At 43.5% G+C, this 27,490-nt stretch overlaps 1 protein-coding gene across 2 annotated transcripts in view; it reads right to left on the bottom strand.

The window, feature by feature from the left end:
- The window catches only part of MYH9 (myosin heavy chain 9), a 191,028-nt gene that overhangs the window by 65,740 nt on the left and 97,798 nt on the right, over nucleotides 1–27,490 (bottom strand). For both annotated transcript variants that reach the window (XM_068240187.1, XM_068240186.1), the window contains exons 20-26: nucleotides 26,783–26,891; nucleotides 26,551–26,682; nucleotides 25,720–25,926; nucleotides 19,991–20,128; nucleotides 19,748–19,871; nucleotides 7,528–7,699; nucleotides 6,862–7,074 (exon numbers count right to left, since the gene is read on the bottom strand). In XM_068240187.1, coding sequence (XP_068096288.1) covers nucleotides 6,862–7,074; nucleotides 7,528–7,699; nucleotides 19,748–19,871; nucleotides 19,991–20,128; nucleotides 25,720–25,926; nucleotides 26,551–26,682; nucleotides 26,783–26,891 — 1,095 coding nt within the window. The remainder of the gene's footprint in view (nucleotides 1–6,861; nucleotides 7,075–7,527; nucleotides 7,700–19,747; nucleotides 19,872–19,990; nucleotides 20,129–25,719; nucleotides 25,927–26,550; nucleotides 26,683–26,782; nucleotides 26,892–27,490) is intronic.

The following is a 27,490-nucleotide window of genomic DNA, read 5'->3' as shown; positions in this document are numbered from 1 at the left end:
TGGTTTTTTTTCACAAAGTGTCATTTTTCACTAACTTGTGACAAAAAATAAAATCTTCTATGAACTCGCCATACACCTAACGGAATACCTTGGGGTGTCTTCTTTCTAAAATGGGGTCACTTGTGGGGTTCCTATACTGCCCTGGCATTTTAGGGGCCCTAAACCGCGAGGAGTAGTCTAGAAAACAAATGCTTCAAAATGACCTGTGAATAGGACGTTGGGCCCCTTAGCGCACCTAGGCTGCAAAAAAGTGTCACACATGTGGTACCGCCGTACTCAGGAAAAGTAGTATAATGTGTTTTGGGGTGTATTTTTACACATACCCATGCTGGGTGGGAGAAATTTCTATGTAAATGGACAATTGTGTGTAAAAAAATCAAACAATTGTCATTTACAGAGATATTTCTCCCACTTAGCATGGGTATGTGTAAAAATACACCCCAAAACGCATTATACTACTTCTCCTGAGTACAGCGGTACCACATGTGTGGCACTTTTTTACACCCTAAGTACGCTAAGGGGCCCAAAGTCCAATGAGTACCTTTAGGATTTCACAGGTCATTTTGCGACATTTGGTTTCAAGACTACTCCTCACGGTTTAGGGCCCCTAAAATGCCAGGGCAGTATAGGAACCCCACAAATGACCCCATTCTAGAAAGAAGACACCCAAAGGTATTCCGTACGGAGTATGGTGAGTTCATAGAAGATTTTATTTTTTGTCACAAGTTAGCGGAAAATGACACTTTGTGAAAAAAAACTATTAAAATCAATTTCCGCTAACTTGTGACAAAAAAATAAAAACTTCTATGAACTCACCATACTCCTAACGGAATACCTTGGGGTGTCTTCTTTCTAAAATGGGGTCATTAGTGGGGTTCCTATACTGCCCTGGCATTTTAGGGGCCCTAAACCGTGAGGAGTAGTCTTGAAACAAAAATGACCTGTGAAATCCTAAAGGTACTCATTGGACTTTGGGCCCCTTAGTGCAGTTAGGGTGCAAAAAAGTGCCACACATGTGGTATCACCGTACTCGGGAGAAGTAGTACAATGTGTTTTGGGGTGTATTTTTACACATACCCATGCTGGGTGGGAGAAATACCTCTGTAAATGACAATCTTTTGATTTTTTTACACACAATTGTCCATTTACAGAGGTATTTCTCCCACCCAGCATGGGTATGTGTAAAAATACACCCCAAAACACATTGTACTACTTCTCCCGAGTATGGCGATACCACATGTGTGGCACTTTTTTGCACCCTAACTGCGCTAAAGGGCCCAAAGTCCAATGAGTACCTTTAGGATTTCACAGGTCATTTTGCGACATTTGGTTTCAAGACTACTCCTCACGGTTTAGGGCCCCTAAAATGCCAGGGCAGTATAGGAACCCCACAAATGACCCCATTTTAGAAAGAAGACACCCCAAGGTATTCCGTTAGGAGTATGGTGAGTTCATAGAAGATTTTATTTTTTGTCAAAAGTTAGCGGAAATTGATTTTAATTGTGTTTTTTCACAAAGTGTCATTTTCCGCTAACTTGTGACAAAAAATAAAATCTTCTATGAACTCGCCATACTACTAACGGAATACCTTGGGGTGTCTTCTTTCTAAAATGGGGTCATTTGTGGGGTTCCTATACTGCCCTGGCATTTTAGGGGCCCTAAACCGTGAGGAGTAGTCTTGAAACGAAATTTCTCAAAATGACCTGTGAAATCCTAAAGGTACTCATTGGACTTTGGGCCCTTTAGCGCAGTTAGGGTGCAAAAAAGTGCCACACATGTGGTATCGCCGTACTCAGGAGAAGTAGTATAATGTGTTTTGTGGTGTATTTTTACACATACCCATGCTGAGTGGGAGAAATATCTCTGTAAATGGACAATTGTGTGTAAAAAAAATTAACAAATTGTCATTTACAGAGATATTTCTCCCACCCAGCATGGGTATGTGTAAAAATACACCCCAAAACACATTATACTACTTCTCCTGAGTACGGCAATACCACATGTGTGGCACTTTTTTGCAGCCTAACTGCGCTAAGGGGTCCAAAGTCCAATGAGCACCTTTAGGCTTTACAGGGGTGCTTACAATTTAGCACCCCCCAAAATGTCAGGACAGTAAACACACCCCACAAATGATCCCATTTTGGAAAGTAGACCCTTCAAGGTATTCAGAGAGGGGCATGGTGAGTCCGTGGCAGATTTCATTTTTTTTTGTCGCAAGTTAGAAGAAATGGAAACTTTTTTTTTTTTTTTTTTTCCTCACAAAGTGTCATTTTCCGCTTACTTGTGACAAAAAATAATATCTTCTATGAACTCACTATGCCTCTCAGTGAATACTTTGGGATGTCTTCTTTCCAAAATGGGGTCATTTGGGGGGTATTTATACTATCCTGGAATTCTAGCCCCTCATGAAACATGACAGGGGGTCAGAAAAGTCAGAGATGCTTGAAAATGGGAAAATTCACTTTTGGCACCATAGTTTGTAAACGCTATAACTTTTACCCAAACCAATAAATATACACTGAATGGTTTTTTTTTTATCAAAAACATGTTTGTCCACATTTTTCGCGCTGCATGTATACAGAAATTTTACTTTATTTGAAAACTGTCAGCACAGAAAGTTAAAAAAATCATTTTTTTGCCAAAATTCATGTCTTTTTTGATGAATATAATAAAAAGTAAAAATCGCAGGAGCAATCAAATAGCATCAAAAGAAAGCTTTATTAGTGACAAGAAAAGGAGCCAAAATTCATTTAGGTGGTAGGTTGTATGAGCGAGCAATAAACCGTGAAAGCTGCAGTGGTCTGAATGGAAAAAAAGTGGCCGGTCCTTAAGGGGGGTAAAGCCCTAGGTCCTCAAGTGGTTAAGTATATCAAGACCGAGTACCACCGGAACCATCACAAGTACCCCCCGGGGTACACGTACCAGACGTTGAGAACCTAGGATCTAGAGAATTGCATCAATGACACCCTTTACATTTGGTTGTTGACCAATCTACACAGCTGGATGACGTACAGAACAGTGAGTGCCTATAGGAAAAAAATGCATACACGTGCAACTTTGAAAGGCCAATATTTTCATATCACATGAAAGTGGTAATATAAGCCAAACAAAATTGGATGTATGCACACTCAAATTGAGCAGTGCATTTTAAAATGTTGATTTTACAGTAAAGCAATTAAGGTGCCCATACACTCGTCAGATTGGCAGCAGACAGATAAGAAATGCATCTGATGATCTATCTGATGCGTTTTTAGAACATTTTTTACCAGGATAGAATTCCAATAGATTTCAGTTTGAAATCTGTTGAAATTCGATCTGATGGCATTTTTTTGCCATCAGATTTCCATTAAGGCCAATGCAAACTGATAAGCAATCTCATCAGATCGACCTAAATTTTCCACCCTGCTAGTTCGATGGAAATCCATCGAAATCGATCGAAATCGGCCGTCGATCGGTCGATTGGCCAACCGATTTGCGATCGATCGATCGATCGCGATCGATCGGTCGGCCAGAAAATCGGCTGAGTGTATGGGCTGCTTAAGTTTGTTACAGGAGTGCTTCAAAAGAGTAGATTTTTCACAATCAAGTTAAGCAAGTCATTGCCCCATGTGTCCAAATCCTATTTTTTTTTTTTTAAGTCAACTAGACAGTCATGTTAGTCTGTATCAGGGAAATCAGATTATAGGTGCTATATACCACTTATTTGCGGGTTAGAAAGTTACTCAAGTTTCTCTCTAAATACTGTATATACTAGAATACAAGTCGACCTCGTGTACAAGTTTACTTCAAAATTCAACCCTCTTAAGCTGGAATTTTTTATTGACTCGAATATAAGTCGACCCGGCAAAGTAATGGCTGCACTTGGGGACCATTAGGGGTTAATGACTGCACTGCATACAGTATTGCAGCCATTAACCCCTCCTGTACCTTAACTGCAGCCAATACCTCCTTCAGGCCCCCCAAGTCCTGCAATTATTCACTCCCTTTTATGCAGCCCAAATATTACCCCCCGCCCCTTTCCTTGTTGTGGTGGCCAGGACTTTTACACCTGTGTTTTCTTGGCATTTCTTTTCATCAAAGTATAACTTACCACTGGGTAAATTGCTGCAAAAGGTAATGTCACTATTACACACATTCAGTGTCTGCTTGTATATAAGTCGATCCTTTATAACCATATACTTATATGAAGTGTATCAGACCTATATTTCTAGACTTATAGGCCTGGTGCACACCAGAGGAGTTTTTCTGAGCGCTTTGAGTTTTTAAATCTGCTGCTAATGTTATCCTATGTGTCTGTGCACACTGGAGCAATGAGGTTTTGTAAAAAAAAAAAAAACCCATAGCATTACATTGGCAAGAGCTTTTAGAGGTTTCAAAAGCTCTTCCCAATGTAATGCTATGGGGTTTTTTACAAAACATCATTGCTCCAGTGTGCACAGACACATAGGATAACATTAGCAGCAGATTTAAAAACTCAAAGCGCTCAGAAATACTCCTCTGGTGTGCACCAGGCCTTACTTGAGTATATACATTAAGCCAACTGTCTACTGTAATTAATCTGGCTACATGCAGCAAGTCCTTCAGATTCGAATCTCAAACACCAAAACAAGATTATTCTGTCATTATGAAAAACACACCAGTCATTCAGGAGAGTGCTAGGAGAATGCTCAGTCCACCATGAACTCCAAGCAGCCTGAACTAACACTCCTTTCTGAGCCTCTCTAGGCTGAATGGAGATCCGGGGTTTCCCAGTTCTTGTTGGATGCTCTTCTGTAATTCACTGAACAGTAGGAAAATTTGTACGGTTATCTTCAATTTTTTGGACTAGAAGACTCGCCTTTTCTCCTCCAGAATTGGGGGGGGGGGGGGGGAGTCAATGCGTCCTAGTCCAAATTCAAGGAGTTCCTGACTTGTGAACGCCTGCCAATATAAACCTCCAACCTGCTGCAATGTCGGGGACTCCCTGTACTGTGCCCATGCAGGGAAGGACACAGGGGGACAAACTGAGGACACAAAGGGGAAAAGAGGAGGACACAAGGACGACAGAGGCAGACAGGGGGAACACAGGAAGACAAGAGGTACAAGGGGGCATAGAGGAGGACACAAGGATGACAGAAGCGTTACAAGGGGGCTTGAGTTACAAAGGGGTCATAATCCACAAGATGCCCTTTCACCACAGATGCACCAGGATGGATAGAGATATAGATATATAGAGATAAATAGAAAGAGAGATAGAGAGATATAGATATTTGTCCCCTGTTTTTATTCTCTAAACCTAGGTGCGTCTTATGGTCAGAAGCGTCTTATAGTCCAAAAAATATGGTACTTGTGCCCAGATATAATTTAAGACATGTGCACAGGCAGTAGCCATTTCAACCATGGGAAGTACTGAATGATTTACTATTCTACTCAAAATACAACCTGGAGCCAGTCACTGACAGCTCATCAACTGCCACAATTGACTGCTTATTAGAAATACAGGTCCTTCTCAAAAAATTAGCATATTGTGATAAAGTTCATTATTTTCTGTAATGTACTGATAAACATTAGACTTTCATATATTTTAGATTACACACAACTGAAGTAGGTCAAGCCTTTTATTGTTTTAATATTGATTTTTGCATACAGCTCATGAAAACCCCAAATTCTTAAAAATAAGCATATCATGAAAAGGTTCTCTAAACAAGCTATTAACCTAATCATCTGAATCAACTAACTCTAAACACCTGCAAAAGATTCCTGAGGCTTTTAACTCCCAGCCTGGTTCATTACTCAAAACCGCAATCATGGGTAGGACTGCCGACCTGACTGCTGTCCAGAAGGCCATCATTGGCACCCTCAAGCAAGAGGGTAAGACGCAAAGACATTTCTGAACAAATAGGCTGTTTCCAGAGTGCTGTATCAATTCCATTTCATTTTTCAGCACGACCTGGCACCTGCTCACAGTGCCAAAACCACTGGTAAATGGTTTACTGACCATGGTATTACTGTGCTCAATTGGCCTGCCAACTCTCCTGACCTGAACCCCATAGAGAGTCTGTGGGATATTGTGAAGAGAAAGTTGAGACCCAAGACCCAACACTCTGTATGAGATTAGGCCGCAATCAAAACATTCAGGGCCTCTATAACACCTGAGTAGTGCCACAGGCTATTTGCCAGCATGCCACGCCGAATTGAAGCAGTCATTTCTGCAAAAGGATTCCCGACCAAGTATTGAGTGTGTAACTGAACAATTATTTGAAGGTTGACTTTTTTGTATTGGTCGGATGAAGATGCTTATTTTTTGAGATAGGAATTTTGGGTTTTCATGAGCTGTATGCCAAAATCATCAATATTAAAACAATAAAAGGCTTGAACTACTTCAGTTGTGTGTAATGAATCTAAAATATATGAAAGTCTAATGTTTATCAGTACATTACAGAAAATTATGAACTTTATCACAATATGCTAATTTTTTTGAGAAGGACCTGTATTGCCAAACAAGGATATTTCTGTATAGCATCTGGGCAGCAACTTTAAGGTGGCCACTAACGGTCCAAATTCTAGTGAAAAATCGTTCGAGTGATCAGAAATTCTGATCGGACGAAAAATCGTTCACTACACCATCAACTAACCAATCATTGCTTCTTATCATGACCAACAAGAAAATCCAAATTTTGATTCAACGAAAATTCAATCGGACGACAATTTTTTCACTCGTTCATAATCGATTGTGTCCACCAATGGAGATTATTTACAACCAATCCGATCAGAATATCTGATCACAAACGATTTTCACTAAAAATTGTACCGTTAGTGGCCACCTTTAGACTTGCTTATTTTCAATCAAAAGGAAAAAAATAAATCCTATAGTGTTAATACCGAATTTCTGTTTGCGCTGCAGTAGTATCCAAAGTATCCTCAAGCTCAGTCTTTAGTGCCTCAAGTTCCTCTCCTAGATCCCGTTTCTGCTTCTCAGCTTTGTTGCGAGCAGCCCTCTCAGATTCAAGATCTTCCTGCAGTTCACCGATCTGAGACTCCAACTCTCGAATTTTCTTTAAAGCCATATTCTTCTGTGCAGCCTCTTCCTCCACTCTAGCAAATAGAAAAAATATTTAACTGATAAGTTAACACTGTATAAATCTCTTAGTCTTTAAATATCTTAAAGGACTTACAAGCCCAAAAAAAAAAAAAAAAAAAGTTAAGTACCTGCCTGAAATTTGAATGCATGGAGGACGCCATTCACGCCCTCCATGCAGTTTCGCCAGGCCCCCGCAGTTACATCGTTCCCCCCCCCCCCCCCCCCCCCCCCGGCCGGTTCCGACCCCACAGCCCAGGTTGGGCTCTCCTGCCTCTAGCAAAATGGCCACCTAAACTGGCAGCGGCTGCGCAGTCCGCACAGACGCAAGTGCGAAGCTCTAGCCGCCTCCCCCCCCCCCCCCCCCGATCCATGCTACAGGCTGTTTCCTTCGTCTATTATCTAATGGTTAACATCTCAACAAATCTTTGCTACAGATTTCTTGAATTTCAAGGGAAGGGTTAACAAACCTTGCCAGAGCAGCCTGCAACTCTTCCTCCTTTTTAGCAAGTTGTATCTTTAGTTCAGCAATTTGTGCTTGGAGTTCTGCAATTTGATCATGTAAATCTGTAGAGTCTCCCTCTAACTTACGACGGGTCTTCTCTAGTTCCTGACGCTGCTTTTCTTCTCTACGGAGGCGCTCTGCAGAGACATTTAATCATGGCATTTGATATATTCCTTTTTCTAAATTAACAGAAAACAACATTTTAAAGTAACCCACATCAGGAACTGTCTACAACTAAACTGTTTTGGAAAAGTGCCAAACAGCTTCAGCCCTTCAAAGCAAATTTGTATGCCAAGACAGCTAGCTTGGTGGTACATGCCTTTTTGCAAGTAGTCATGCCACCACACAATCCTGCTGTATACAGACCCATAGTGTATTAAACATCCTAATGAACAGTCTGAACATCATAAGGAAAGCTTACCTATTAAAAACACAAATTTAAAATGTGGTACACAGCCATGAGTACAGCAGTTTAAATTATTAATACATCTCCAATAAAAAGAATATTGCAAGAAATATTACACAAAGCTATGGGCATATATGATAATTTTTCAAATTAAAAGTCACAGTGTAGGCCGATCCCCAGGAGGAAATTTACTAATAATGATTCATGAACCCTATCTGACTCTCTGCAAATTGTTACAGTTTGTCTGCAGAATGAAAGTGGACCAATCCAAATTGGCAGCAGGTGCACTGAACTGCTCAAATTTGAATCTGCATTCTGAAAAAAAATCTCCGCATTTCTCCCCTGCTCTAAAAGTTTCTTTACCAGAAAAAAAAAAAAAAAAAAGGTACTACCAGACAAGACACTGGTAGCAGAACAGCATTCAAACCATTAAAGGGGCACTATGGTGAAACATTTTAACCACTTTGTCCTCGACGTATAAAAACGTGGAGGACAGGCGCGCTCCCGCGGCCGATCGCGCACGCGCACTCTCGGCCGCGGATTCGGTAGCCACAGAATCAATGTATCGGGCTATGGAGCCCGATCACCGTACATTGTACGCTTAGAGTAACGTCATGTAAACAAAATTGAGATTGCCATCTTGTGGCCAAAAAGTAAAACTACAAGTAAAAGTTAACATTACAATACACAAATATTTCCCCAAATAAAACACTTTTATATCCCACCCTCCCAAAAATGCCCACATAAAATGTTTAATAAAAAAACAAACAAAAAAAACATTACTATAAAAAAAAAATATTTACCTAAGAGTCTAAACTTTTTAAATATCTATGTGAAGATAAAATATTTCTCTTTTTTTTATAAGCTTGTAAATCGTGATGAATGCAAAACGGAAAAAATTATTTTATTTCCAAATATTGTCGCGATACATTGTGATAGGGACATCATTTAAACGGTGAAATAACCGTGACAAATGGGCAATTACAATACGTGGGTTTTAATTATGGAGGCATGTATTATTTTAAAACTATAATGGCCAAAAACTGAAATGAATTCTCATTTTTTTCTTATTCTTACTGTTAAAATGCATTTACAGTAAGGTAGCCCTTAGCAAAATGTACCCCCCCCCAAAGAAAGCCTAATTGGTGGCGGAAAAAACAAGATATAGATCAGTTCATTGTGATAAGTAGTGATAAAGTTATAGGCTAATGAATGGGAAGTGAACATTGCTCGGATGCATAAAGTGAAAACGACTGAGAGCTTAAGTGGTTAAATATGTAAAAAAACACAAGTTTTTTTCCAGAGTAAAATGAGCCATGCATTACTTTTCTCCTATGTTGCTGTCACTTACAGTAGGTAGTAGAAATCTGACAGAAGTGACAGGTTTTGGAATAGTCCATCTCTTCATAGGGGATTCTCAGCAAGGCTTTTATGCTTTATAAGATCGTCCCTAAAAAGGATTTAAACAGTGATGCTGGCCAACTTCTCTGCTCGCTACACAGTTTTTATGTCAGTTGGGCAGAGCAACTGCCATTCAATAAGTGCTTTTGAAAATAAATAAATCCCTGAGAATCCCCTATGAAGAGATGGACTAGTCTAAAACCTGTCGCTTCTGTCAGATTACTACCTACTGTAAGTGGCAGCAAGATAGGAGAAAAGGAATTTAAGGCTCATTTTACTCTGGAAAAAAAAACACTTATTTACTATTTTTTGCCATAGTGCCCCTTTAAACAATGCTTTCTTCAGTGGGAAGCTTAGCACCGCTGCTGAACTTGAGGAAGGGATTACAATAGTGGTTGATAAAACAAACAAGATAATATAAACATTTCTAGCAGTGCCTCAGCTGCATACAAGCCACAAGTGTACACAGGAGAAGACCTCCTCACTGGATACATTGTAATATATACTGCAAATACAGCAGCTATGCAATTACAATAGCAGCTTCCAGTGCAGATAACCTGTACTTTGGGAACTTGTAATTTGTTAACAGACAATACTTGCGCACAAAAGAAAAATGATAACTGTATGGGTAATAAGGTACTAGTTTAATCATAAATAGAATATGCAAGGGAGCTCAGAGCAAATATAGGTACAAATTTATTAAAGCGTATAACAAATGAAAAACTACCATCACAACAGGTAAAACCTTCCCCCCCTAAAATCAGAGCAATTAGAACTGGGCTAAATACATGTGTCCCTAATAGGAGTGCACATCCTATAACAGCAGGGATTCTTGCATGCATGAAATATTCTCTTCAGGCCCAACTTATGCTGTATTGGTGATCACCACCACATTGCTTGGTGCGTGTAATTCTCCGGATTTCCCCCGTGTGCCTTATAAGCACGCATCTGTGTGTTAGCACTTACGCAGCCATTAGGGCTGGAACCCACAGGAGCGCTTTTGGCAGCGTTTTGGCAGCACTGCGATACGCTAGCAGTTTGCCAAAACGCTGGGCTAATGTTAATGGATGGGGCAACTTCCACAGGAGCGTTTGCGTTTCCCAGAAACGCAAACGCAGGACCTGCAGCATTTTGGGAGCGTTAGCGCTTCAATGTAAAGTATTGAAACGCTAGCAGAAACGCTCAGCAAAACCTAAACTGAGCGGTTTTGCTAGCGTTTTGCGGTTAAGCACACTGTAACAAAATGAAAAATAATTCACAGGACCAATCAGGATAAAAACGCAAAACGCAAAACGCTAGGCACCCGCTGGGGAAAAAAATACAATGTTGCAAAACACGACCAAAAACGCGCATGAATCCGCTTGCAAACCGCTCAGACAAAACGCTAGCGGTTGCGTTTTGCGTTTGCGGTTTTCAGTGGGTTCCAGGCCTTACTGACACTTACACGTGTCAAACCTCCCCACCGTCAGCCCACTTACCATATGTAATTTGGATAATTCGGTGGTCCACTCACGTGGGCAGCCTATGGAGTCCGGCTGCAGTGCGATTCCTCAATTCCCAACTGGGACTAGTGGTGCGGCGGCTCTCTCCTCCAATAGACCGCAGTGTGCGGCGATATGCAACTTGGGACGACCCGACCATGGAATGTTGCGACGGTGGGAGGAAGGTTGCGGAGGCACGGAGGGAAACCACGCCTACCAGCCGTGGCTGCATCACCTGCACGTGACTGGTTTCATCCAATTAGAATTTCATCAGACGTGAGAAGTCAGGATGAGGTGGCGTTGCTTTTATGTCCTGGACCTCTAAAGCTTGCAATAAAATTTAAAAAGACAGTTGTCCATTATGCATATGAACACTGCATATGAGGTGGGCAGTTAGAAACGAAATGGACTAAGATAAAAAGCATATTGAATCATAAGAACACCTTGATATTTAGATCTTTATTTAACCCATGTGGCATCAGACTACCACATTTATATATCAGCTCTGATTCTTTCTGAGTTCCCAATCAAAGTCGCCCCGTCTGGGGCTGATGTTCAATTTGTATATTCCCATAACTTTTAGACCTTTTGGATCAGCATAGTGTTCCATTTTAAAATGCATAACCATTGGATTTAATCTTTTCTTCTCCACATTGGGGTTCCTTATGTTTGCCACATGCTCCCTTATGCGGACATTGAGGGCTCTGTAGGTCTTTCCTGTGTATATACGATCACATGGACAGCGGATTTGGTAGACAATCCTTTCGGTATTACAATCAATTTTATCATTAACATAGAACAATTCTGATCGATTCCAATTATAATATATATTGCCTTTCTGAATGTATCTGCAAATGTCACATCCAGTACATGTATACATTCCTTTTTTCTTTTTCTGTATACAATTCCTACACCTGTTCCAGCCAAACTCGCTGCTGACCAGGATGTCATTCAGATTAGTGCTCCTTCTAGCTGCTATATGGGGATCGCCACCCACAGCCTTCGCTATTATGGGGTCCCTTCCCAATAAGTGCCCCCCCTCCCCCTCTGGGGTGCTGCTGTGGTTCCCAGGCGGTGAGAGTGCTTGGGACCCCGCAGTTCCCCGGTTGTATGGGGGCATTGGGAAGCCTCCGCGTGGCGCTCCTGGATAGTGCTAATGTGGCATGAACTAATTCCCGCAGGGCGACCGCTTTGCGGTATTCGTTTTTTGACCCTGCATAGTTTGGCGTGCGAAAGCAAATGCATATTTGCATGAGCATTGCCTCATGAATAGCCAATTGAGCCAGATTTGCAGAGCCAGACTTGCTAGGGTTAAAACTTGGTGTTAGAGAACGCATAAATTTTCCTCAGGTAAGCATTCTTTGTAGTTGTATCCTTTGGAGGCAGGTGGAAGATGGTTTGCTCTGGTGGTGTGAGCCCTGGAGTGAGTTGCTTGCACCTGTCCTCCCCCCCCCCCCCCCCCCTGGAGTGTTGTGTGTGAGCCAGCCCTGAGCTCTAAAGCTTGGGGTGACCCATGCTTCACTCCTTTCTCATGTGGTGCCCCCAAGTTAATGCGCATGTAGCAGAACGCAATGGACGTTATGGTAAGTGTCTGTTTTTAATATTGGGAGGTTGGAGCGGACGGCTCCCCTCGGCGCTGGCCACGTTTGGAGGAGGGGGGGGTCGCCTGCGCCACCCAGCCTCCCCCTCTGGGGTGCTGCTGTGGTTCCCAGGCGGTGAGAGTGCCTGGGACCCCGCAGTCCTCCGGTTGTATAGGGGCATTGGGAAGCCTCCCCGTGGCGCTCCTGAATAGTGCTAATGTGGCATGAACTAATTCCCACAGGGCGACCGCTTTGCGGTATTCGTTTTTGACCCTGCATAGTTTGGCGTGCGAAAGCAAATGCATATTTGCATGAGTATTGCCTCATGAATAGCCAATTGAGCCATATTTGCAGAGCCAGACTTGCTAGGGTTAAAACTTGGTGTTAGAGCACGCATACATTTTCTTCAGGTAAGCATTCTTTGTAGTTGTATCCTTTGGAGGCAGGTGGAAGATGGTTTGCTCTGGTGGTGTGAGCCCTGGAGTGAGTTGCTTGCACCTGTCCTCCCCCCCCCCCCCCCCCCTGGAGTGTTGTGTGTGAGCCAGCCCTGAGCTCTAAAGCTTGGGGTGACCCATGCTTCACTCCTTTCTCATGTGGTGCCCCCAAGTTAATGCGCATGTAGCAGAACGCAATGGACGTTATGGTAAGTGTCTGTTTTTAATATTGGGAGGTTGGAGCGGACGGCTCCCCTCGGCGCTGGCCACGTTTGGAGGAGGGGGGGGTCGCCTGCGCCACCCAGCCTCCCCCTCTGGGGTGCTGCTGTGGTTCCCAGGCGGTGAGAGTGCCTGGGACCCCGCAGTCCTCCGGTTGTATAGGGGCATTGGGAAGCCTCCCCGTGGCGCTCCTGAATAGTGCTAATGTGGCATGAACTAATTCCCACAGGGCGACCGCTTTGCGGTATTCGTTTTTGACCCTGCATAGTTTGGCGTGCGAAAGCAAATGCATATTTGCATGAGTATTGCCTCATGAATAGCCAATTGAGCCATATTTGCAGAGCCAGACTTGCTAGGGTTAAAACTTGGTGTTAGAGCACGCATACATTTTCTTCAGGTAAGCGTCATTCAGATTAGTGCTCCTTCTAGCTGCTATATGTGGATAGCCACCCACAGCCTTCTTTTTTTGACATTTACATATAGCTTACAGGAAATTTCGTTTTTGGATCTACAGATAGGCAAAATGGGCACCTCCTTAACAACTAGGACATATAGAAAGGAGACCTCAGGGAATATCCTCTTGTCAGCATGTAGTGCACACTTGCCTGCACAGAAGTGGGCGGTCCCCACTGGCCAATTTTTGCGGCTGCGACGCAACTGTGCAGATATTTTTAAAAAAAGAGGCAAGTGATTTAATGGCCAGACTAAAGGCACGAGGGTACCCCACAAGATTGTGAGAACTGCTTATCACAAAGTACTTGCAAGGGAAAGAAGGACCCTTCTTGGCCCAAAACTTAATTCACAGATGACAGCGCCTGTTCAGACTGAGCCCAAAACTGACGCAGGGGTGTCTAGGCCAGTCATGACCTATGGGGCACATTTTAAAGAGATCGAGATATACGCAATAGGCATTGGCACTTATTGGGAAGGGACCCCATAATAGCGAAGGCTGTGGGTGGCGATCCCCATATAGCAGCTAGAAGGAGCACTAATCTGAATGACATCCTGGTCAGCAGCGAGTTTGGCTGTAACAGGCGTAGGAATGATGTACAGAAAAAGAAAAAAGGAATTTATACATGTGCTGGATGTGACATTTGCAGATACATCCAGAAAGGCAATATATATTATTGGAATCGATCAGAATCATTTTAGGTTAATGATAAAATTTATTGCAATACCGAAAGGATTGTCTACCAAATCCGCTGTCCATGTGATCGTATATACACAGGAAAGAAATACGGAGCCCTCAATGTCCGCATAAGGGAGCATGTGGCAAACATCAGGAACCCCAATGTGGAGAAGATTAAATCCAATGGTTATGCATTTTAAAATGGAACACGATGCTGATCCAAAAGATCTAAAAGTTATGGGAATATACAAATTGATCAGCCCCAGACAGGGCGACTTTGATCGGGAACTCAAAGAATCAGAGCTGATATATAAATTTGGTAGTCTGATGCCACATGGGTTAAATAAAGATCTAAATATCAAGGTGTTCTTATGATTCAATATGCTTATTATCTTAGTCCATTTCGTTTCTAACTGCCCACCTCATATGCAGTGTTCATATGCATAATGGACAACTCTTTTTAAATTTTATTGCAAGCTTTGGAGGTCCAGGATGGACATAAAAGCAACGCCACCTCATCCTGACTTCTCACGTCTGATGAAATCCTGATTGGATGAAACGAGTCACGTGCAGGTGATGCCGCCGCGGCTGGTAGGCGTGGTTTCCCTCCGTGCCTCCACAACCTTCCTCCCAGCGGCGCAACGTTCCATGGTCGGGTCGTCCCAAGTTACATATCGCCGCACACTGCGGTCTATTGGAGGAGAGAGCCGCCGCACCACTAGTCCCAGTTGGGAACTGAGGAATAGCACGGCAGCCGGACTTCCATTGGCTGCCCACATGAGTGGACCACCGAATTATCCAAATTGCATATGGGAAGCCGGCTGACGCTGGGGAGGTTTGACACGTGTAAGTGTCAGTAATGGCTGCGTAAGTGCTAACACACAGATGCGTGCTTATAAGGCACACGGGGGGGAATCCGGAGAATTACACGCACCAAGCAATGTGGTGGTGATCACCAATACAGCATAAGTTGGGCCTGAAGAGAATATTTCATGCATGCAAGAATCCCTGCTGTTATAGGATGTGCACTCCTATTAGGGACACATATTTAGCCCAGTTCTAATTGCTCTGATTTTAGGGGGGGGGGGGGGGCGAAGGTTTTACCTGTTGTGATGGTTTTCATTTGTTATACGCTTTAATAAATTTGTACCTATATTTGCTCTGAGCTCCGTTGCTTATTCTATTTATGATTAATCTACTCAAAGGTGAGACGGGCACTAATATATTATGTAGATATTCAGGTTGATATCCCGTGTATCGGAAAGGTTTGTCTAAGGTACTAGTTTAATTCCTCTTTAAAGAGGAACTGAACTAAAAAAAAAGTCACTAAATTGAGCCTCCTTATCCCTTTGAAATGAAGGATTAGACACAAAACACTTGTGAAGGGCAATGTAAAAGTAGATATATTTGTGCAATACAACTATGAATAAAAGAGAATGGCAGGCTCCATCTTGCAGCTCTATCCCTCCATTTTGCAGCTCTCACTCCATGGGAGGTGCAGAGTCTGATTCTGTGGGCGGTGTTACAGTTGGAGTTAGACATGCCCATTCACGCCCACAGAATGAGATTTACAGCCCAGTGTCATGAGGTCATCAGTCGCCCTGTTACAGGAAACTGACAGCTGTGGCTTCTGCTGCTGCCCTGCACTGGCACACGCCTTGATAAAGTATTATTTTTTCTCTAACTATGCCTCCTGCAGTGTGAGATCTTGTGCTGTCATCCTGCAGCTCTCCCCATTTGTTTTGTGCCAGATCCCATATCATGTCTTGTAGTCATTCAACTCTCCCCTTTCGTATCCTGGCCGGCAGAGGTGGGGGGGGGGGGGGGGTAACACTGCAGAGAGAATCCGCTCTTATGTCAAACACCCCAGCCCCGCCTTCTCCTCCTTGTAGGTGTTACGCAGGGGGAATCCCCTCTTACATCATCCAGCCGCCCTTGTCCTCCCCTGTAGGTAGCTTAACAGAGGGAATCTCTTCTTATGTCACCACCCCCTGCAAGTCCCCGTCCCCTGATCTCCTTCACTGTTAATGCTTCACTCTTTATAAAACTGACCAAATGTCCACTTAAAAAAATGACAGGCACGCATATGCTTCACTGATATTACTTCACTCTTGCTAATTTCCGGAAAAATGATTTTTTGCCAAAAAACAACCCTTTTAGATACACGATCGCCCCCTCTCGTTATATCAATCCACATACAAACTAAGAGGTTTGGCGCTTCATAGTGTAAAAAAGACTGAACAGGTTTTTCCCAAAAAAAAAATCATAAATATATATATGCTTCACTGTTAATGTTTCACTCTTTATAAAACTGACCAAATGTCCACTAAAATTTTTTGACAGACACGCATTTGCTTCACTCTTGCTAATTTCAGGAAAAAAATGTGTTTTGCCAAAAAGCAACCCTTATACAATCGCCCCCTCTCGTTATCAGTTCACATACATACTAACAGAGGTTTTGCACTTCAGTGTAAAAAGGACTGTTAAATGTTTTTAGTGGACATTCGTTTAGTTTTATATAGAGTGAAGCATTAACAGTGAAGCATATATATGTATTCATGTTTTTTTCTGGAAAAAATTGGTTCAGTTTTGTGAAGCGCCAAACCTCTGTGTGTACGTGAACTGATAAAAGTTAGGGCGTGACTGTATCTGAAAGGATTGCTTTTTGGCAAAAAACATTTTTCCTGAAATCAGCAAGAGTGAAGTAATATCAGTGAAGCATATGCGTGACTTTTGTGGACATTTGGTCAGTTTTATGAAGAGTGACGCATTAACAGTGAAGCATATATATTTATATTTTTGGAAATACCTGTTCAGTCTTTTTTACACTATGAAGCGCCAAACCTCTCTTAGTGTGTATGAGGATCATCCCAACTCTGGCCACCTTCTGCACCCATTACCAGAGGCAACCCCCCTCTTCCTCCTGGATTATTTTATCAGGGGATCTGGTGGTGAGATCTCTGTGCACCTGAGTTCTGCACACCTGCTGCACCCATTACCAGAGGCTCCTGCCCCTGTTGGATTCTTCTATCTCTCAGGGGATTTGGTGGTTAGATCTCTGTGCACCCGAGTTCCCAGCTCTGCACACCCGCTGCACCCATTACCAGAGGCTCCCCTCCCCCTACTGCATTCTTCTTTCTCTCAGGGTATCTAGTGGTGAGATCTCTGTGCACCTGAGTTCCCAGCTCTGCACACCTGCTGCACCCATTACCAAAGCCTCCTCTCCTGCTGAATTATCCTCTCAGGGGCTCTGGTGGTGAGATCTCTGTGCACCTGAGTTTCCAGCTCTGCACCCATTACCAGATGCTCCCCCGAACCCCCCCCCCCCCCACCGCTGGATTCTTCTAACTCTCAGGGATCTGGTGGTGAGATCTCTGTGCACCTGAGTTCCCAGCTCTGCACACCTGCTGCAGCCATTACCAGAGGTTCCCCTCCCCCTACTGCATTCTTCTTTCTCTAAGGGGCTCTGGTGGTGAGATCTCTGTGCACCTGAGTTCCCAGCTCTGCACACCTGCTGCAGCCATTACCAGAGGCTCCCCTCCCCCTGCTGGATTCTTCTATCTCTCAGGGGCTCTGGTGGTGAGATCTCTGTGCACCTGAGTTCCCAGCTCTGCACACCTGCTGCAGTTATTACCAGAGGCTCCCCCCCCCCCTGCTGGATTCTTCTATCTCTCAGGGGCCTGGTGGTGAGATCTGTGCACCTGAGTTCCCAGCTCTGCACACCTGCTGCAGCCATTACCAGAGGCTCCCCTCCCCCTGCTGGATTCTTCTATCTCTCAGGGGCCTGGTGGTGAGATCTGTGCACCTGAGTTCCCAGCTCTGCACACCTGCTGCAGCCATTACCAGAGGCTCCCCTCCCCCTGCTGGATTCTTCTATCTCTCAGGGGCTCTGGTGGTGAGATCTCTGTGCACCTGAGTTCCCAGCTCTGCACACCTGCTGCAGCCATTACCAGAGGCTCCTCCCCTGCTGGATTCTTCTATCTCTCAGGGGCCTGGTGGTGAGATCTCTGTGCACCTGAGTTCCCAGCTGTAATGTGCTGCAGAAAATGTTAGTGCTGTATAAATACATAATGAGAATATGGTAGGACATTAGACTGACTATGACAGGATTAGATTGTGATCTGCTCTGAGGACAGTCAGTGACATGACTATGTACTCTGTAATGTGCTGCAGAAGAGGTCAGTGCTATATAAATACATAATATGGTAGAACATTAGACTATTATTTAGTATTTATATAGCGTCGACATCTTCCGCAGCGCTGCACAGAGTATTGTCTTATCACGTAACTGTCCCTCAGAGGGGCTCACAATTTAATCCCTACCATAGTTATAGGTCTATGTATTATGTCTATGTCTTGTCATTGCAAAGCATACAGTTATTCATCTCATCCATATGCCAGACTCCACAACAACTGACTGCCCTTGCACTACTAATCAGTTACTATGATCAGCATATCCTGTAGCGATTAGCATATATGCTGATCAGTAGAGCAGACAGTTGTTGTGACTTTCAGGACACAGATGAGACTCAAGCATGCAGTGACAACAAGAGCACTGAGGAGCAGTGGGGGTGTGATGGCCATGGAGATTAGTTCAGAGGTGCTGATCTTCTCATTCAGCAGATGTTTCAGCAGTTCCTCCTCTCCTGCTGTCTGCTGCTTGGTGGGCTGTGGAGAATGTTGGCTGGGGAAAGTAATAGGCTGTGTGTCAGAGACGCTGCGCTCTGCCAAGGGGGATGGGCAGCACATCCAGTCACACAGCAGAGCGTGGTGCTGTGAGCTCACTGACTATAGCTGCCTGTGCTGCGTCCTGAATGGCTTCTTGCTGTGAGGCTGCGAGGGGGGTACATGCCTCTCTGGGCTGCTGTTCCAACATTGTATCTTTCTAGCAGAAGTGATAACATCGCTGGCCCCTCACTGCTGCTGACTCATCTCTCCTCCCCAGCTGTCTGTTCCTCCCTCCAGCTCTCGCTTCCTCCAGTGTCTGATGTCCCTCCTCGTTCTCTTCTCTCCATTGTTCTGCTGGCTTCTCACTTTCCTCAGCTGTGTGTGCTGAGGCTGTCAAGTTTCTCGGCACTGGAGGCGCCTGCTAATGACGCACAGTGGTAGGCGGATTTTGCATCAGACAGCAGAAGGAGGTCTCCCAGTGTCCTTTGCGAGAGCTTGCCGGGCATTGCCGACAGCTATGTCACAGGGGGGGTGGGGTTTATCGATTATTTGTAATTATAGAGTTTTTTTTTTACATATTTTTGTACATTTATTGCACTGTTTTTGCCTACAGTTTTTTACATGGTTTAGTATGCCCTGTTTTGAAATTCTGAGTTCAGTTCCTCTTTAAGCATCCAAGTTGCTGTAGGAAGGGTACAACCCATGTGGAAAGTTGGGTGCACCAACAAAGATTAGAAAGGTTGTAAGGATGTAAACTTATGTAAATTTAACAGAAGCATAGGTAAAGTTGGATTGCTTGCCAAAGATCAAATATGTAAGAGGTCAGTATTTTAATCACTTATGGGCAACACCTTGAACTTGTTTTACCTTCCAAGTCAGAGATCATGGTTTCATGTTTGTTTTTCAGTTTAGCAAGGCTCTTCGATTTTTCTTCTTCCTCTGCTAGGTTGGTGGAAAATTCTGCAACACGATCCTCTAACAGTTTTTTCTCCTGTAAGATGCAAGGAATTTATGTAAAATATAAATGTACTCTTATGTAGCCATGTTACTGACTCCATAGTTTGCTTTTATATCACACAGATGCAGCATGTGTAAAGTAAAGATTCTTACCTTGCTCAGTTTACCGGCCTGGTCCTCCAGAACTAGTACCTCCTCTTCCATCTTCTTAAGTTTTGCTTCTACAGTAACTTTTTCCAGTTGCAGCTTCTGCCTGGCTGCTTCTTCTTCCTCTAATTGTTCTTCCAGTTCCTACAAAACAGAATCTTGAGTTTCAGTGTTACAACAAAATTAACATTAACTGAGCAAGAATTGGTGCTTGGCATTTGACCAAACTGGTGAAGGTGATTGAATAGTAACTGTAGACTGAGCTCCTTAATTTACAGCTAAACTGCTTCAAATGTTCTCTAAATATATTAAATGAAGTTTGGCTCTATATTCGAAGGGGGAAAAAAAAAAAAGTTAACCGGAAATCCACTAACCAACACAAATTGTCAACAGTACTCACAGTGGATGGTTAACTTCTTAGGCAGTTTGTGTGCTCTGTTGTGCTTAAAGGGGCACTATGGCAAAAAAGTATAGAATGTAAAATATGTGTGTCACGATTCCGCGAACGCCATTGCGGCAAGCGCATGTAAAGGTGCTCAAACTATGAGCTGGAGAGCCCCTTTAAATGCATTAGCCTGCTTTTAGAAAATAAGTGTTCTTCCAGCTCACTAGCCCTGCAATGGGGAATGTAAGTGCTTGTTTACACTTCCTGAAGATCCCCAATAAAACCCTAAAACCAGAGCCATTCACATAGCTCACAGATCTACTACAAGGGACTGCTGATAAGAAGCAGGATACAGGAATGCATCGTAAAATCATTAGGTGACATTCTGGCCTGTCCTGAGAATACCCAGAGACATGTCCCTGGCTTAATGAGCTTTTGATATCTCACTTCATATTAGTCCATAATTCGATGGATATTGCGTAACCGTTTGGGCCCAGCGGTCCACAACTCACAGTGCGCCAGGCGACCAGCGCAGCCCACCTGAGACGTTAATCGATCTAGTCATCTCACAGCCGGAGGTATTGATTACATAGGCAAGGAAGGTGGCACTTCAAGCGAGTTTGATATCGATTGGTTCAGCGCATGCTGACGGAATGTAAAATGTTGGGTTTTATATGATATGTCAGATATCCGCTGAGTTATGGCATACATGGAGAAACTGCCAATTCTGTCCCTCAGACAATAGGGGCGGACTTCAGCAGCCTGAGGTCAGATTGTTAAGTGTGGAAACCACCAGCCACTCCCTCTGGCAAAGAGTTAAAACCGACTGACTCTCAGCCTGGATAACGTCTTTTGCCCAGCCATCCTGTACCATCACGGATTTGGGCTGGATGATAAAAGGATTAACACCTATTCCACAGAACTTTCCAGAATTGGACTATATAGCTCTGTGGGACTTACCGCAAAGGACACGGTAACTTGACAAACTGCTCAGACTGTAATCAGCTATTATTTTCATATTGAACCCTTATTTCTGTATCCATTTGTTTCTATTGCTATATTTTGTTCTGCATTATTTCTTTAAATAAACTATTTAAAAATTGTTCGTCTAAGTGCTGTTCTGAAACAAATCTCCGCCAAAAGAATTCACATCTTCAGAGAGACATGTTACCATAACTGTTTTGATATTAAATATTGTTAGTTTCGCTATCTCTAGAAAGGTTGTCTAATTAACCCTTTTTCCTACAGGATTTAGCTAGAGTTAGAATTAGCGCATTTGCACGCTTTTATTGCAGATTGGTGGCAGCGACCTGGCCTCTATATGAGCACAGATTGTATCGATTGTATATACAATCGAAATTGGACGGTGTGTGGACTCACCAACCAATCCAAAAGGTTACTTTGCCTGCAGTTCGGACCGCCTTCAGGATTCCCTCAGGGTCTGAGGCTTTATGGTAAACTGCAGCAAAGGGAACAAGAATTGGTGGGTGACTGCGCATACGTCACACTGCCGGCAGCGGTGCGACCAATCTTTGGCGTCACTCTGTTCACCATATTACAAACCATCGGATGTGTCCATTCCCCGAATGGTAACGGTGTCAGATTAGACAAGATTGGCGCGCGTTGTCGCATTATTACCTGACGACCCAGTAACCGCTATTTTAACGTGAACTTGCTCCCAGTCCTACAAGCCATCAGAGGCGATTACTCCCTGATGGTACTGGAATAAGTTAGACGAGATTGCGGGGCTGTTCGTCACAATGTGCAAACAGACAAATAAGGACTTTTTTTTTCCAGAGTAAAATAAGCCATAAATTAAGTTTCTCCTATGTTGCAGTCACTTACAGTAGGTAGAAATCTGACAGAAGAGACAGGTTTTGGACTAGTCCATCTCTTCATAGGGGATTCTCAGCAAGGCTTTTATTCCTGCTCGCTACAGTTTTTTGGCAGTTGAACAGAGCAACTGCCAGTCACCAAGTCCTTTTGAAAATAAAATAAATCCCTGAGAATCCCCCATGAAGAGATGGACTAGTCCAAATCCCATCGCTTCTGTCAGATTTCTACTATAAGTGACAACAACATAGGAGAAAAGTAATTTATGGCTCATTTTACTCAAAAAAAAAAAAATTGTCTATATTTGCACATATTTTAAAGTTTCAGATTTTTTGCCATAGTGCCCTTTTAACTGCTTATGGGCCTCAGTATTTGAAACCACGTTTATGACTGCTTAGATTTCAATTACCACGCTCACAGAGCTCTGCCGTCACAGCAACTGAAGAGCAAGTGGCCTGTAGTGATGGGTGAGCAACATGAACGGCGAGAGCGGAGGATCCGTGCAGCAATTTGTCTGTAGGCCCCGTGTTTTTTTTTGTACCAGCAGTCTGATCCTTAAAGCGGTATAGTCACCATAAAAGTCAAATTTCAACAGTAACTGGTCTGAGTGTATTAAGTGATAAAAGATGCTAATCATGCATTGAAAAAAAACTTACAAAACTTTCTGCTTTTATAGTTTGGAGTTATCACATACGTTAGGAGCACTGGCCCTAGTGGCAAAAAGTTGAATGCTGGGAGTTTTTTATCTATAATATATTCCTCTTCCATTTATTTCCCTGTCTAGCTGATCATTTGTGTTTACAAGCAGGGCTGAGATAACTCAGTGATTGGATGTGTAAATAAAAAAAAAAAGAGGGGGGGAAAACAAGAGTCGGGAGGATATGATGTCAGCATTAGCTTGGCAAGATGGCCACTGCCTAGAATAGGATTTTCTGCTTTTCCTTTGTAAAATTCACAGGAATCATTATGTTGATAGCACAATACATCTGTTATGTATATAGAAGTAGTATATCTACTTCGTGTTTTTTTTATTTCTAGGTTAGCATGGGTGTCGCTTGTTCTTTAAAGGGATCCAGAGACGAACGGTTTCTAAAAAATGAAAAATTATGTTATACATACCTGGGACTTCCTCCAGCCCCATAAGCCTGGATCGCTCCAACGCTGCCTATCGCCGGTACCGGGTCCCGTCACTTCAGCCGGACGAGGCCAGTCTTCCGCATGCCCAGGGGCTCTCTCCGGCTCTGTACGGATGCGCCTGCGCTTGCGTCGACTGGCCGAAATGACAAGACCCACTGCGCTTGCGTCGACTGGCCGAAATGACGGGACCCGGTACTGGCGGATAGAGGCAGTGGAGGACGGCGGCATGGGAGCGATCCAGGCTTATGGGGCTAGAGGAAGCCCCAGGTACGTATAGTATCTTTTTCTCGTGGTCTCTGGTTCTCTTTAAGGGTCAGAGACTGCTGGTACCCAACTGGTTCAAGACTGGGATCCACAGCTCCCCCAAGGTTATTAAACTTTCCGTTACTGTTAACATTTAATACAGAGTTCATGGTATGTATATAGAGTCGGGTGTAGTACTGCATTAAGTAGGCCTTTTAACATTGTTAGCAACCCAAAGGCACGCTTTTGGTATCAGCCGATCCCAGTCGGTGCCGAATAACTAAGCCTCTTCAGTAAATGCATGCCTATATATCTGGAGAGTACCTCCGAAAGGTGGGAATGCAGGATACATGTAGCTCTTGATACTGAGGTGCACTACTTACACTCCTAGCTTTCCTATGAGGATTTTGGCCATGCTAATAGGTTTAGAAGCAGTGGTGTAGCAATAGGAGATGCAGAGATTGAGACCGCAACAAAGCTCCTGGACTAGAGGGGCCCACTAGGGACCCTCCATTCATCTAATTTGTTTTGCATTAGTGCTATGCTGGTAATGAACACCTCTATATGTGCACTGAATAGTAGTATTCCTTAAAAAGAGACCGTGCCAAATAAAAAAAAAATGCCCCTGGGGGTACTTACCTAGGGAGGGGGAAGCTTCTGAATCCTATCAAGGCTTCCCCCGTCCTCCACCCCACAGTGGTCTCGCTGGGGCCCACCGAAGCCACAGCTGACAATTTGTCAGGCTGTGGGGCAGGCGCGCCTACAATAAATTACCTTTCCCGGCTCGAGTGCAGGTGCAGTAACCGATCCCAGTCGGTGCATTAGAGCATACCTGATCAGCCATTTCTGCATGATCCCTGCACCTGCACTGTAGGCAAAGAGGTAAATATTTACATAGTTGCTGTTCAGAGCAGCCCAGTGAAACCATCGTGGGACAGAGGAGAATGGGGGGAAGACTCGATAGGATCCAGAGGCTTCCCCCAGCTGAGGTAAGTATCCCCCAGGGATGCTTTTTACGTTATAGGCTTTAAAATGTTTACTTACTCTGATTACTGAGGTTTACCCTCTGACACTGCAGCTGTCCTTAAAGAGACTGAAGCGAGAATAAATCTCGCTTCAGAGCTTATATTCAGCAGGGGCATGTGTGCCCCTGCTAAAACGCCGCTATCACGCGGCTAAACGGGGGTCCCTTACCTCCCAAATCCCCTCCGTGGTGCCTGGGGATCTCTTCCTGGTGAGGCAGGGCTAATGGCCACAGCCCTGCCTCCACACGCGTCTGTCAGCGCGTATCTCCGCCTCTCCCCCACCCCTCTCAGTCTTCCTACGCTGAGAGGGGCGGCGATGCGCCGCTGATAGACGGCGCTGAGAGGCAGGACTGCAGCAGTTAAGCCCTGCCTCAAGAGCAGCAAAATCTACGACCAAGCTGGTCGTGGATTTTGCAGGGGGGATTTGGGAGGTAAGGGACCCCCGTTTAGCCGCGTGATAGCGGCATTTTAGCAGGTGCACACATGCCCCTGCTGAATATAAGCTCTGAAGCGAGATTTATTCTCACTTCAGTGTCTCTTTAATAGGTTCTGAGGCTGCATATTTAGGCTTCTTGAGGCCCCATGTAAAACTCACTCTGGGGCCCGAAGCTCCTTAGTTACACCACTGTATAAAAGCCCCATTAATGACAACTTCACAATAGCCATCAGACAGTCTCTTTACAACTACAGGTAGTCCCCGACTTACGAACGACCCACTAATAATGGCATGGATTCTCTGCTTCCATGGGAACAAGTCAAACATTTTTTTTTCAAATTGGACTTGTATAAACAGGTACAAAGGGCAGAGGTGACACTGGAGGCACAGGGGACAGAGATGGCACAATGTTCCGACTTAAGAACAGATTCAGGTTAAGAACGAACCTACAGTTCCTATCTCATTCGTTAACCAGAGACTACCTGTACTTGTGTCACTGCTTCTCATCCTGTTGACACTATGTTTTGTCAAAACCTTTGTCATAGTATATACTGTATGAGTGTACTAAAATGGTAACATTAGCAAATGGTCAAACAGTTTACTTTAGCAATATGTATAATTTTTTTTAAATTATTTAAACCAAAAAAAAAAAAAATTCAAAGAAAAAAATGTTTACCCCAATATTTTGCTGCATTTTCTTTTTCTCTGTTTGCAAAAGTTGGCATCTCTCTTCCTCCTCTTCTACTCGAGACTCAAGATCATGTAATATTTCCTCCAATTCTTGTTTTTTGGCTGCTAACCGAGCTCGCATTTCTTCTGCTTCTGCACAGAGTTCAGTCTCCGCTTGCAGTTGTTCTTGCAGTTGCATTTTTTCTTGTTGAAGCTTAAAACAGAAAGGGGAATTTAATTGGGATAAAAACAAAACAAATAAAAACCAAACATTTAAGTAGATTCCATCAGAAGATGCACACCTAGTCAAGTTTCTTTCCCAGCCACTTGTTTTGTTGCAAGTCCATGACTTGATACTATAGTGCAGGGCTTTTCAACTCTGTCCTCAAGTACCACCAACAGTGCATGTTTTGCAGAAAACCACAAACATTTGCAGGTGGGGCAATTAGTGTCTAAGCAAAGCTGATTAACTGCCTCTGTGGATTTCCACAAAACATGCACTGTTGGTGATACTTGAGGACAGGGTTGAAAAGCCCTGCTATAGTGCACACAGGACCTTAAAGAGAAACCGTAAAATTAGACAATTGATACACGCTACAAATTTCCGCCCAAAATTGGTCTAATTGTCGATCGGGCGTGCTCTAGGCAGCACAGATTTTCATCAGATTTATCATTATCGTATCTGATGGTCGTTCAGCCAAAAAGTCTAGAGATGTATGGCCACCTTAAGGATCACATTTTGCAGTCTCATACAAGTAGCTTTGTTAAGCTTAGTTACAGATCTCTGCTAAAGAAGCTAACTGTTAAAGAATATTTCTTTCTCTGGAAATGATCTCACCTGCATCTGTATATGTTCCATTTCTAAAGCTCTCTGTTCAGTTGCAACTTGAAGGTCTTTGACTTTCTGAAGCTCCATTTCTTTTGCATGGATTTCTTCATCACATCTGTTAGCTTGTAAGAGTGGCTTAACCTGAATAAAAAGTGACCAGTTTTGTTAGTTCACAACTATATTACATAAAGTAACATGTTAATTTACATCTCTACTTTCACTAATACAACCCAGAACATACCTTTGTGAATAGTCTCCACCATTGCCAATTCCTAAGCTTAAGGTAGGCCGCGCAATTCCTCTGAATTACTCTCATTGCAGTGAGTTGTTGTTGACGTTTTGCAAAAGACCTAAGAAAAAAGTAAACATTTAGTGGCATGTAGTAGCAAGTAACAAAACTTACCTGCTCAAGTTTCATATCCTTATGCTTTTTATTTGAAGGTCTTAAAGTGTACCCCAGATGGGGCCACAATTTATACATACCTTTCTTCAGCCCAATTGCTCTCATGCCGTCCTACTCTCTTCCATAACCTGGCCATCTCTATGCCTGCTCTCCCACCTATCCCTCTGATTTTCTATTGCCAAATTACTAAGGACATCTTCAGCAACTGGACAGCATGGTGGGGGTAGTTAGGTAAGAAACTGCCATCTCAGCAGCACTGTAGCCAAGCAGAAGATCTGCAGGACAAAGATAATATCCAGAAATGGTGGCATAGCATTCACCTTGCATGACTAGCCCCAGGTGCAAACCCTGTCCAGGATACCCAGTTTTGCTGAAAATAAGCCCCAACATGATTTTTCATAAGCAAAAAAAAAAATAAAAATGTTTTAATACACACACACACACACACACACACACGTATGTATATATAGTATAGTTAATGTGGTTATAGGCGCTCCTCCAACAATATGGTTTCACAAACAATGAAGCAAACAGGTATGGGTCGCC

The sequence above is a fragment of the Hyperolius riggenbachi genome, chromosome 6 (assembly GCF_040937935.1).
Source record: "Hyperolius riggenbachi isolate aHypRig1 chromosome 6, aHypRig1.pri, whole genome shotgun sequence".
Classification (NCBI taxonomy): Eukaryota; Metazoa; Chordata; class Amphibia; order Anura; family Hyperoliidae; genus Hyperolius; species Hyperolius riggenbachi.
Note: the sequence above shows the minus strand (reverse complement) of the source record. Positions and strands in the feature narration are given on the sequence as shown.